The sequence below is a fragment of the Micropterus dolomieu genome, linkage group LG04, assembly GCF_021292245.1.
Source record: "Micropterus dolomieu isolate WLL.071019.BEF.003 ecotype Adirondacks linkage group LG04, ASM2129224v1, whole genome shotgun sequence".
NCBI lineage: Eukaryota > Metazoa > Chordata > Actinopteri > Centrarchiformes > Centrarchidae > Micropterus > Micropterus dolomieu.
The window spans coordinates 33,608,308-33,621,313 of NC_060153.1; the positions used below are offsets into that span (position 1 = coordinate 33,608,308).

Below are 13,006 nucleotides of genomic sequence, written 5' to 3' on the forward strand. Positions count from 1 at the left end.
CTGCGTCCTCTCTAGCAGCCAGCAGGGGGCGCCTTAAACCTGCGTCCTCTCTAACAGCCAGCAGGGGGCGACTTAAACCTGCGTCCTCTCCAGCAGCCAGCAGGGGGCGACTTAAACCTGCATCCTCTCTAGCGGCCAGCAGGGGGCGACTTAAACCTGCGTCCTCTCTAGCGGCCAGCAGGGGGCGCCTTAAACCTGCGTCCTCTCTAACAGCCAGCAGGGGGCGACTCCACTGGATTTTAGTCTTAGGCTGTATTCGGAAGTAGTATGTAGTTGGCGGTTCCAAATACAGCCACTGAGAAAATGTTTCTACTTGTCAGCTGATTTATTCCCTCAGTAAACACTTTCCTGATGAGTTTATGGTCTCAGTCGCTAGTTTCAAGTCTTCTTCAACACAGCATGATGTTCATTTAGTAAATTATGGTCCCATTTAGAGGAACAGAGACCAGGAAGCAGGGGAGGCTTTAGGGCGGGGCTACAAGCTGATTGATAACCTGTCAATCAGGATAGAGGCGACTCGTATCCGCTGCTCTGTGAACATTTAACCAGCTGAAAAAGCTTCTATACAATCAGCGTTTTTGAGGAGTTCCTAGTACAGTGGATCGCAGCGTACCGTCTTTATTTAATTCAGTTCAACTTTACTGCCATTATTACAATGTTTTGGCACGTACGTAACAAAACGGAGGTCAGTGGCTTCCACAAGTCATCATATCATGAGCATGTCAGCATATTACGCACATATCAATGCTAAGTATTACTTACATTTTTGTGGACAGGTAAACTACTGCAGGTGAACACTGGAGCTAAAGAGCAGCTGTTCTTTGAGGCTCCGCGAGGACGCAAACAGAACATCAGCGTGGCCGAGGTTCGTCTGCGTTTCCTGTAAATTGTCTGGGTCATCAGGGCGTTTCCCTTTCTGCCTATAGACTCATGTTTCTGTGTTCCCAGTTTGAGAAGCTGGACTGGGCCAGCTGGACGTCTGTTCTGGGTCCGACCTGTGAGGGAATATGGCCGACGCTCAGCTTCGTCAACGCCGCCTCGCTCACCAAAGATCGCCAACTGCTCGCCACCGGAGACGACTTCGGCTTCCTCAAACTGTTCAGCTTCCCGTCCAGGGTCAGTCGGTCTGTCAGGGAAAAGTGGCGTTCACGAGATTCTATAAAGCTAAAATTAACAAAAAGTTGTTGGTGCTTCTGCATTATTATCATTATATGTGCAGCCATTTAAGAGGGAACATCAGATCAGAACAAAAGGAAGTTAAACCTGCTGCGAGACAGTCTGTCTGTCTGGTTTTTATTTTTCTCTTTTTGGCTGTTTGTGTTTTTGCTCATGTCATTTTTTGATTAAATTTCTTGCTTACTTGAGACTTCGTACGTTAATCTGGAATCATGTTTCTTCTCATTTTGACTTTTCTCTCTTCGGCTGAACAAACCGACTTCAGGGCCAGTTTGCCAAGTTTAAGAAGTACGTGGGTCACAGCACCAACGTGACCAACGTCCGCTGGTCTAATGACGACTCCGTGCTGCTGTCGGTGGGCGGGACCGACACGGCGCTGATGATCTGGAGCCGAGAGCCGCCGGGTCACAAAGAGAGCAAAGCTGTGGACAGCGAGGAGTCGGACGACGACACCGAGGAGGACGGAGGTAACGCAGCTGGGCTTTTATTCTGAAGTGACGACCTTCTCATTCACGTCAGTACGGCGTCAGGTGGACGTTAGAGGAGCGGCAGAGGCTGCCGACTGGTCCAAAAGTCATGAAACCAAGACCAGGCCTTGGTTTGTATAAAGTGTGTTCAGTCTGTCTGTACTCAGAGCGGACTTGTTGTGTTTTCAGGGTACGACAGCGACGTGGCACGGGAGAAGGTGGTGGACTACGTCACCAAGATCTACTCTGCCAGCATCAGGAACATGTCAGGAACCAGACCTCACCTGCAGCTCAAGGAGCCTCCGGTGGAGGAGAGGTACCGGATCGGATAACGACACACTCACATAGAGACGCACTGTGTTTTACTGATGTTGTCTGGACTGATCCCGGACTCGTTTCCCGCTCAGGCCTCCCGTGAGTCGAGCTGCACCGCTGCCTGACAAGCTGCTGAGGAACAACGTGACCAAGAAGAAGAAAGTGGTGGAGGTCAGTACGAGCCTCCACCATCAAGACCAATTTATTCTGCAGTGATTGGTCGGCCTGGTAGCCTTTCCTCCAAGGAAGTGCTTTGAAGCCAAATTTACTAGCGGCCAAACATTTTCCCAAAAGTCCTTCGGTCCCAGAATCTACCTTTCATGGAACCAAAAGGTTCCTTCAGCCCGTTGTTGTGTGTTTCCACCGCGCTCTAAAGAATTAACCAGCTGATTTATGTTCTTACTCTGTCGTAAGTCGTACAGAGCGACGGGGTTTCAGTATTTAGTAGCGTCACCATCAATGAGCCAAACGTAGATCTGAACATCAGATCTGATGAACATATTGACAGAGACGTTTCTTTAGGATGAAGCTGCTTTACTCAGTGTCTTTAATGTTTTAATGAGCGGGTCTGTTTGCTTTGGGTCTCTGGGTAAATTCGGCTCCCTGAACAGTCATCAGCTGTTAGCTGTAAACACGCCGCAGGACTCGCTGCTGCTTCAGAGCTGTAACCGTAACGCAGACGTACGATCTCAGGCCGGCATCGCCGAGTCTTGGGTGGTTGATGTATTGGTTGAGTCACCGGTGGAAAAGAGACGAGCAGTAGCAGCAAGGCGGATTCAAAACACCCACAATGCACGACTCAAAGCGAGCAGCCTCAACTCGACCAATCAGAAACGCACTACAAAGCAAACTCCCACAAAGTTCCAGTACTTTTCCGAGGGACATTTGTGGCGGTAAACAAAAGTCCCTGAAACCTAATTTAGAGTAGACCCTGGAGCCTGTGATGGAAGCGCTGCGAGTTCCTCTAAAGGTTCCCGGTTCCGGGGGAAAGTCAGCTCAGCTGCAAAAGTCAAAGCAGTGGAACATAGAAACCCCGCCCCCAACGTTTAATTTCAGAGACACCAATGCACCAAGTGGAAATGCTCAGGACGGCTTTCCAGCTGCTGTGTTTGCTTTTCAGGAGCTGCTGCTGGAGCACGTCTTCGGCTACCGAGGCTTCGACTGTCGCAACAACCTGCACTACCTCAACGACGGCGCTGACATCATCTTCCACACCGCCGCCGCCGTGGTCATCCAGAACCTGTCCTCCGGTCAGTCCAACTCTCGGCTTCTGATTTCAACTGTCGGTGTTGTTGTTTGATGACGATGGCGTATCACTTCCTGCTTCCTGTCCTGACAGGAACCCAGAGTTTCTACCTGGAGCACACCGACGACATCCTCTGTCTGACTGTCAATCAGCACCCGAAGTACCAAAACATCATCGCCACGGGACAAATCGGTGAGCGGCTCTGTCAGACGGGCCTTTAACGTCCGACTGAAGTCAAACTGTGACCTCTGTAGCTCCAAACAAACGTGCTAATCAGGAAGATATCAATTAGAAAATCACTTGTTAACAGGGTGCAAAGGAACCTCAAGAAAGGCAACAAACAAAGAGCAACAAGGCAAAACTATTTGGATTATTATATTAAAGCTTTGTTTTAATTAAGAACAGATTCTGGCAGCAAGACAAAGGTGTAGCTCCCCTCCAGTTTAAATCTCAAACACAAGGCGTTCCTTTGGGTACAGGCATTTATTCCGACATTCACGTCGTCAAGCACGCCGTGAGAACTAGACAAAATAAAATACACAAATCATAAAATGAGTCTAATAAAATACAAAGCATTCTCATAGAGAATAATCATTAAATAAATCTTTCACAAACACAAAATAGCTTACAAACCCTCCCTTTGCAGGCTAGAAGCTGTTAAGCTTGCAGATGGACGATGCTATCACGTTATTATCACGTGAAACTCTGCTAATATATTAGCTGTAGTTAGCCTAACCCTAAACAACAGCACACAGTATTTGGTAATAACCTGATATTAGTGAGGAAGGGAAGGTTCATGATCCACAATATGATATCAGCGTAACACCTTCAAAATCTAATGTACGTTCTTGGAAATCAGAATTGCTCCCTTATGTTCCAAACAGACCCTTTGGTTTCCTTGTAGACTTCAGAGATTATATGTCTGGAAACAGCTGCGGTGGTTCCAGCGCTGCTAAATGCTAAACTACATGTTTCTGTCTCACGTCGTGGGAATATTGTCTACCTGCACAACGTACTGTGACGTACTATCTCCAAAGTGTCAGCTGCTCAGTAACGTCGTCTTCACCTCCAACCGTAGTGATCCTGAAGTTAGTTACTTCACTTTTCAGTTAGCGTTGTTTACCATTCCTTTTTGTATATCAGGTCACCTCAGGGTCTTAGATAGCCGTTAGCGGCGTTGATGGTGACGATGATAAGAACACATGTGGCATGTCCTCAGACCTAAACAACAAAAGAGATTAATTGTCACGTGTCCCAAAACTGTCCCTTTGGGACACGTGACAATATGCTTGTCCAGGACAGACCTTAAATACACGACCTTAGTCACGTGACATTTAACAGGTGGTAAACATAAAATGAAACATAAACATAAAGTGAAACGGTGGTAGTTTGGTCAGGTTTAGGAAAACATGGTGGTTCGAGTCTCCACCGACCTCAAAATGTACAGAATTATAAATGACGTTAAAGGTCCTGTTTCCTGGGCGACGGACTCTGAACATTCAGTGTGGTTGTAATATTGATCACCTTGTTGCCCTCATGCATGACCGGCTGCCCATTGCGCTTCTTTTCTTTTCCACTGCTTCCTCATTGTCACCGCCTCACCTCATCACCAGGTGACATCACTGACCTGCCAGGTAAGACTCACCTTGCTGCTGTCACTCGCCACTGATCCATTCACACACATGATTCTGTTTTCGTTGCCGTGGAGAACACGGTGTTTAACCTGTCGCTGTCGTTGGCTCTCGCCGTGTAGAGGCTGAAGTGTCCGGTGAGTATCAGGTCTGGTCTAGTTGTTCTGTCTGTAGCTCGACCCCCCAGCCACTCTGTCTGCCAGAGACCATGTCTACACTAACGTGGATTCAGATGAAAACACTGTGTGCGATCCGATCGCACTAAACCATCGTTTGAACCTCTGAAAACTGGACTTTTCAAAACAAACTTCCTGTGAGCTCTTATTCAGGACCCCCCTCTACAAACCCTTCATCCTGCCAGGGACGTTTCACTGAAAGAGAGTCATGTCATATTGCTAAGCATTTCCTCTATCCTCCCACTCTGTCTGTCTGCGTGGATAGATTTCAGATGGCGGGTAGCACACCTGTAGGGTTCAGGCCGATCGCTGCCGCCCAATCAAACTACAGATGTCACCGGGTGGGAGACGCATCAGTAACCGCTTGCTGGATGGAAAAACCTTTAATCAGAGATCACAGATGACCTTTGAAGTTGGCTGTGGCTACTGCTCCTGATGTTTGGCTCCTCACCAGGTGGTGGTCCTAAGGAATCACTTTCTTTCACAAAAGCAAATCTTAACTGGATGTCTGCTTACAAGCTTTTTCAGCAGCTATAAAACTTTGTTTCACAGTTTTCATTGGAAAGATTTTGCCTAGTTGTCATGGTCATGACTGAGATCTAGTTGAGTGATTGGACCTTGAGTTGTCCAGAACGTTCCCTCTCCAGCCACCATTTCGAAAGGAACCTTTTTCCAGTTGTTTTCATGCTAAAGTTTGGACGCAGGTTGTAGAAAACAATCTGAAAACATGGAAGGCCTTTGGTAAACAGTGTTTTCTAGTGTCTCCATGTTCGTGTGGGCATGGCCGTAGAGAAACTAAAGCAAGCCGGACTAAGAACAAAGCCTTGCTTAGCGCCTCGTATCAGCATGTTGGACTAGCCAAGCTAGCCTGGGTGGTTACTAAGTGGTGTCTGTACTGTTTGTGGTAAGACTGTGATTCAGAGACTTTTCCTGCACACGAGTTCTTGTAGAAGCTAGACCTGGATTCATTGCATTGATGCAGAGGACATGAAGGGCATGACTGTTCTTTCTCTGCTCGACAGACTGTAGTGATCTTGTTTTATTAACCCTCTGCAGCCATGATCACATGGGACTTTCTGTCCCACACTTTGGTCCAGAGCCGGACATCTACAGACAGATGGGCGTAACATTTACTGTAGATATTCATAGTCCCCAGAGGATGAATCACAGTGACGTAGATGGCAAGACGTGACGGCGAGAGGTAAACTATTCCAGGAGCTGCAGTGTAATTTGGACTGACTGATCAGATTAATCAGATGGACGCTGAATAGGGATTAAGGAGGTTGGAAATATAAGATTGTGCCAGTCTTAAACTACGTGTAGCCTAGGAAAATTGGTTGAACCAGACTTTTTTAGCTCTCTGCGTTTGACATCCTCGGGACAACATAAAAGAAATTTAAGAAGAACTACAGGTTGAGATGTTGTGTGATGTTGTATTTTCTAACACAGACCTCAGTGGAAACATACAGTGCAGATACAGTAGGGTCTGAAATGGATCCTTGGGGTGCGCCCCAAGAGAAAGGAGCAGAAGATCGTGAACCCTTTTCAGTTACAACTGATACTGATCTGTGGCTATTTTAAACTTTGCAACCTTTTGTTTGGATTTGATTTCTTTTGCAACAACTCAAATTCAATGTCCCAAAACACGACTCGTCTGGACGTTCAGATGAAAGGAAGCCTATGTGATCATGGCCACAGGTCTGAAGTGTTTGCTGTGAGTGTGTGGATGCAGGATGGACTGAGCATCCTGAAGAATGAGCAGTTTAGATTTTCCCAACTCTGTAGTTATTAATTAATTCTGCTCTGTTGAATCTGCATGTCAGCACCAATGAACAGTATGGAAGTAGGACGTCTAATCACTGGTCCCCTACCTGCCTATCTCCCCCTTTGACTCCTGAATCTTAGCCCGTTCTCCCTGAGAACTACTCAGCATCTCCACCCACCTCTGGTTCCATTCCTCCTCAGTCCATTGGTTCATCGTTTATTTGTGTCTTGCTTCCTTGATTCCACTGCTCTTTGGCTCCTTGGTTCTCCGGTTCCTTGGTCCATCAACTCATTGATCCAATGATTCTGTGTTTCTATTGTCCTGCTGTTCCTCTGTTATTTGGTTCCTTGGCTCCCTTGCTATCTTAGGTCCTTGATTCCTTATGTCCCCCAGGTCCTTGTCTGCTCATTACCTTTGAGTTTTGGCCCCTTGGTGGGTTAAAGCTTTGCCCTGCATGTTGGTTCCACAGTCACTGGCAACCTCTTATAATTTTCTCCTTGATACTGTGGACTGTTCCTCGGATTGTTGGTTCCACAGTTCCTGGCAACCTCTGTTCATTTGCTCCTTGATACAATGGTTCTTAGGTTCCTAAGTCCTATGGTTCCAGAATGACCTTAGGTCCTTGGTTCTAAAGTTTCTTTGATCCTTAGCTGCTGGGTTGGTTCTCTGGTTTCTCAGTTCTTTGGTTCCTACGTTTATGGTCTCTTCTCCCAGGCCTTGCTCCATCCATCCATGTGTGGGATGCAATGACCAAGCAGACGCTGTCCATCCTCCGCTGTTCCCATGCTAAAGGTGTCGGCTACGTCAACTTCAGCGCTACAGGAAAGCTGCTGTTGTCTGTGGGGGTGGAGCCTGAACACACCATCACAGTGTGGAGGTGGCAGGAAGGTACAAACGTTTATCTCATAATCTTAAATCCCCTGAAACTTTGCGATTAATAAAAAATGCAAAGTAAGTATTGACTCTCACAATAAAGAACAAGAGGCAGTAGGGTTCTCTAAGGATGGGGTTTTGAATGAGGTACCTTTGTGCAGTAGTATGATTTTAGCTTTTAGGTATTTAGTTGATGACAACAGGCCACGAGTGTGATTAGAGTACCTGAGGAAGTTAAGGATGCAAACAGAGTTTACTAATATACCATAGATATCTTGGGTATCTTGAGGGAAAGTGACCTTTGACCTCTGGCAGGTACCAAGGTAACCAGTAAAGGCGGACACGCTGAGCGGATCTTTGTGGTCGAGTTCAGACCGGACTCTGACACCCAGTTTGTGTCAGTGGGAATCAAACACATCAAGTTCTGGACTTTGGTCGGAGGTTCGCTCGTGTACAAGAAAGGAGTGATCGGCTCGGTGGAGGACGGCCGCATGCAGACCATGCTGTCCGTCGCCTTTGGTGCTGTAAGATAAAACCTGTAGTTTTTAAAACTCACCTTTTAAAATCAAATCTTATTAATTTGTAGTAAGTCAGCTTTGGTTTCCTCCAGAACAACCTGACGTTCACCGGCGCTATAAACGGAGACGTGTACGTATGGAGGGAGCACTTCCTGGTACGAGTGGTGGCGAAGGCGCACAGCGGTCCGGTCTTCACCATGTACACCACCCTGAGGGACGGACTCATCGTCACTGGGGGGAAGGAACGGCCGTGAGTAACATGCTTTACCTCAGCTGTATTATTTTTTTTACAACTGTTTAGTTTTTTGTAGTTCTAGTACCTGTAGGTTAGCATAACATATAGCATCCAACTTTGAATAACTGTCTTGTTGTAAAAGTAGTCTGTGGGCCATAGTGACACTCTCAGCGTCTGGTAGGGTCAAACAATGGTTCAGGACTGCTACTGTATGCTTGGTTCAAGATTATCAAAAATAATTGCGGCCGAACCGTGGACACAAGGGCCGACTCAGGGACCTAGGCCTTGGTCTGGATCTGGTAAGCAAGCACGTGGTGAAGCTTAAGTGGATCTTAGCTGGCTTTTTACAACCTCAGCGGCTGTAGGAGCATCAGCTCCTGGGAGGGTCACCAGAGACAAACTGGTCCCAGATGAAAGACTAGACAAATGTTTCCGGACTTTGGTTCAAGATGATCAGTAATAATCCTGGCAGGAATAAGGACACCATAACCATGTGAGCCCCTCAACTCAGATCAGCCACAGAAAATAAAACCACGATGGTTGTTGGTGTATTTGACAGGACTAAAGAGGGCGGTGCGGTGAAGCTTTGGGATCAAGAGATGAAGCGTTGCAGAGCATTTCAGCTAGAGACCGGCCAGCCGGTGGAGAACGTCCGATCCGTCTGCAGAGGGAAGGTACGAGGCAGATCTGATCATAAAACCAAACTCTTCTGCAACATTAACACAAAAATGCCACAGTCTGTGGTTATTCACAACAAACATTTTGATTGGTACTGTGCACAAAGGCCATGAAAGTACATCCATGTGCATATGCTTAGTTGTGAATAGTAATAATTCCACAAAAGGGTTAAATAAAAAGAGTTTAAATATTGTAAAAAGTTACCTCCAATCACAGAGCAGTTAATAGAGCCACCCAGTCGGATCTTTGTCAGAATATTTGCAGAACAGTAGCTAGCTTCTTTTTTTTAATAAAATTAATTAGTTCCAACAGATTCTAGGTACAGTGAATCATAAAAGTCAGATTATTTTCCAAATATAGTGGCTTTAAAACTCTATATAAATATAAAATACATTCTTGGTAAGAGGATGTTGTTCTGTACTTTCTGACACGTCTCTTTCATCCCTGATGATCCAGGGTAAAATCCTGGTGGGAACCAAAGATGGAGAGATCATTGAGGTTGGAGAAAAGAACGCTGCCTCCAACACCATGATCAACGGACACACTCAGGGAGGGATCTGGGGTTTGGCGACTCACCCTTTCAAAGACGTCTTTATCTCTGCGAGCGATGACGGCACCATCCGAATATGGGACCTGGCTGATAAGGTACAAGGCTGAAGACTGAAGGTGGAGACTGGGACTGTAGTTGTAGCAGGCTTGGTTAGCTCCACTACAGGTCTGGAGACTACCTGTGGTACAACATTTTAATCGTCACATGTCACATGTTCTGCTATCTTGTTTTCTGAGTTAGAAACTTCTGAACAAGGTGAATTTGGGTCATCCTGCCAAGTGCACCTCCTACAGTCCCAACGGAGAGATGGTTTCCATCGGCATGGAGAACGGAGAGTTCATTGTCCTGCTTGTCAACTCCCTCACCGTCTGGGGAAAGAAGAGAGACCGCAGCGTCGCCATCCAGGACATACGGTAAAACATCATTCTTTAGCAGATATTAGGACATTTTGTAGGACATCATCCTTTAACACTTCTGTTTTGTACCTCATTTGTTTTTTGGGGTGGTTTTCTTGTTTTTCAGGTTCAGTCCAGACAACCGGTTCTTGGCAGTGGGTTCAGTTGAAAGTGCTGTGGATTTCTACGACCTCTCTCTGGGGCCGTCCCTTAACAGGATCGGCTACTGTAAGGACATCCCTGGCTTCGTCATCCAGATCGACTTCTCTGCCGACAGCAAATATATCCAGGTTAAAAAGACTCAAAACCTCGACTCCCGTAGAATTATGACGCAAGTGTACCTGGTCAGTTTGGTCAGGTGCAAATGTAGGTTTGATTGACCTTTTACTAATGGCTGCTTGTAATGTAGTAGAGTGATTTTTCTACTTCTGAGCTCAGTCATCTTTCATGGGAGCGTCATGCCTCACCGGACTGTCTAAAACATAAAATCTCCTTCGTTTCCATCGCAGGTGTCCACCAGCACCTACACTCGGCAGGTGCATGACGTTCCCTCGGGCAAGATTGTCACAGAGCAGTCTGTCATGGAGAGGATCACCTGGGCTACCTGGACGAGGTGAGGCTGGCTAGAAGTCGGAGTTTACGTGCTACTAACGTTTTAAGGGTTGCACCAGCTGAAATACTTCCAACGTAGACATAAGTTAAATTAAATCTTACACCTAGCCCTTAATAGGTGTAAAGTCCTCCATAAAATAGTTGAGTGGTTGTCATGGCCCATCGTTTTGAAAGGTGGGGTAACGCCAGGTCACGCCAGAGTAGCTAAGAAGGACCTTACATCTGTGGTGCAACCAAACATTACTAACATTGTAGGCTACTAGGGAACTAACGTTTTAGGCTACAAGGGAACTAACATTGTAGGCTACTAGAGAACGAACATTGTAGGCTACTAGGGAACTAACATTGTAGGCTACTAGGGAACTAACATTGTAGGCTACTAGGGAACTAACATTGTAGGCTACTAGGGAACTAACATTGTAGGCTAACATGCAACATGTAGGAACTAACATTGTAGGCTACAAGGGAACTAACATTGTAGGCTACTAGGGAACTAACGTTTTAGTTCCCTAACATTGTAGGCTACTAGGGAACTAACATTGTAGGCTAACATGTAACATGTAGGAACTAACATTGTAGGCTACTAGGGAACTAACGTTTTAGGCTACTGGGGAACTAACGTTGTGGGCTACTAGGGAACTAACGTTGTAGGCTACTAGGGAACTAACGTTGTAGGCTACTAGGGAACTAACGTTGTAGGCTAACATGCAACATGTAGGAACTAACATTGTAGGCTACTAGGGAACTAACATTGAAGGCTACAAGCGAACTAACATCGTAGTTCCCTAACATTGTAGGCTACTAGCGAACTAACATTGTAGGCTACTAGGGAACTAACATTGTAGTTCCCTGACATTGTAGGCTACTAGCGAACTAACATTGTAGGCTACTAGCGAACTAACATTGTAGGCTACTAGCGAACTAACATTGTAGTTCCCTAACATTGTAGGCTACTAGGGAACTAACATTGTAGGCTACTAGGGAACTAACATTGTAGTTCCCTAACATTGTAGGCTACAAGGGAACTAACATCGTAGGCTACTAGGGAACTAACATTGTAGGCTACTAGGGAACTAACATCGTAGGCTATTAGGGAACTAACATTGTAGGCTACTAGGGAACTAACATCGTAGGCTATTAGGGAACTAACATCGTAGGCTACTAGGGAACTAACATTGTAGGCTACAAGGGAACTAACATTGTAGTTCCCTAACATTGTAGGCTACTAGGGAACTAACATTGTAGGCTACAAGAGAACTAACATTGTAGGCTACAAGGGAACTAACATTGTAGGCTACTAGGGAACTAACATTGTAGTTCCCTAACATTGTAGGCTACTAGGGAACTAACATTGTAGGCTACAAGGGAACTAACATTGTAGGCTACTAGGGAACTAACATTGTAGGCTACTAGGGAACTAACATTGTAGGCTACTAGGGAACTAACATTGTAGGCTAACATGCAACATGTAGGAACTAACATTGTAGGCTACAAGGGAACTAACATTGTAGGCTAACATGCAACATGTAGGAACTAACATTGTAGGCTACAAGGGAACTAACATTGTAGGCTACTAGGGAACTAACGTTGTAGTTCCCTAACATTGTAGGCTACTAGGGAACTAACATTGTAGGCTAACATGTAACATGTAGGAACTAACATTGTAGGCTACTAGGGAACTAACATTGTAGGCTAACATGTAACATGTAGGAACTAACATTGTAGGCTACTGAAGAACTAACATTGTAGGCTAACATGTAACATGTAGGAACTAACATTGTAGGCTACTGAGGAACTAACATTGTAGGCTAACATGTAACATGTAGGAACTAACATTGTAGGCTACTGAGGAACTAACATTGTAGGCTAACATGTAACATGTAGGAACTAACATTGTAGGCTACTGAGGAACTAACATTGTAGGCTAACATGTAACATGTAGGAACTAACATTGTAGGCTACTGAGGAACTAACATTGTAGGCTAACATGTAACATGTAGGAACTAACATTGTAGGCTACTGAGGAACTAACATTGTAGGCTAACATGTAACATGTAGGAACTAACATTGTAGGCTACTGAGGAACTAACATTGTAGGCTAACATGTAACATGTAGGAACTAACATTGTAGGCTACTGAGGAACTAACATTGTAGGCTAACATGTAACATGTAGGAACTAACATTGTAGGCTACTGAGGAACTAACATTGTAGGCTAACATGTAACATGTAGGAACTAACATTGTAGGCTACTGAGGAACTAACATTGTAGGCTAACATGTAACATGTAGGAACTAACATTGTAGGCTACTGAGGAACTAACATTGTAGGCTAACATGTAACATGTAGGAACTAACATTGTAGGCTACT

The 13,006-nt window shown here is 45.5% G+C and overlaps 1 protein-coding gene across 5 annotated transcripts in view; it reads left to right on the forward strand.

Moving 5' to 3' along the window:
* Nucleotides 1-13,006, forward strand: part of LOC123969649 (echinoderm microtubule-associated protein-like 6) — a 35,376-nt gene that overhangs the window by 19,980 nt on the left and 2,390 nt on the right. For 4 of the 5 annotated variants that reach the window (XM_046047231.1, XM_046047232.1, XM_046047235.1 and 1 more), the window contains 16 exons: nucleotides 777-865; nucleotides 949-1,116; nucleotides 1,442-1,643; nucleotides 1,833-1,959; nucleotides 2,051-2,129; nucleotides 3,079-3,208; nucleotides 3,298-3,396; nucleotides 4,818-4,838; nucleotides 7,491-7,664; nucleotides 7,965-8,173; nucleotides 8,260-8,417; nucleotides 8,962-9,076; nucleotides 9,537-9,725; nucleotides 9,871-10,043; nucleotides 10,153-10,315; nucleotides 10,535-10,638. In XM_046047231.1, coding sequence (XP_045903187.1) covers nucleotides 777-865; nucleotides 949-1,116; nucleotides 1,442-1,643; nucleotides 1,833-1,959; nucleotides 2,051-2,129; nucleotides 3,079-3,208; nucleotides 3,298-3,396; nucleotides 4,818-4,838; nucleotides 7,491-7,664; nucleotides 7,965-8,173; nucleotides 8,260-8,417; nucleotides 8,962-9,076; nucleotides 9,537-9,725; nucleotides 9,871-10,043; nucleotides 10,153-10,315; nucleotides 10,535-10,638 — 2,200 coding nt within the window. The remainder of the gene's footprint in view (nucleotides 1-776; nucleotides 866-948; nucleotides 1,117-1,441; nucleotides 1,644-1,832; nucleotides 1,960-2,050; nucleotides 2,130-3,078; nucleotides 3,209-3,297; nucleotides 3,397-4,817; nucleotides 4,839-7,490; nucleotides 7,665-7,964; nucleotides 8,174-8,259; nucleotides 8,418-8,961; nucleotides 9,077-9,536; nucleotides 9,726-9,870; nucleotides 10,044-10,152; nucleotides 10,316-10,534; nucleotides 10,639-13,006) is intronic. The other variant, XM_046047233.1, reaches the window with a different exon arrangement.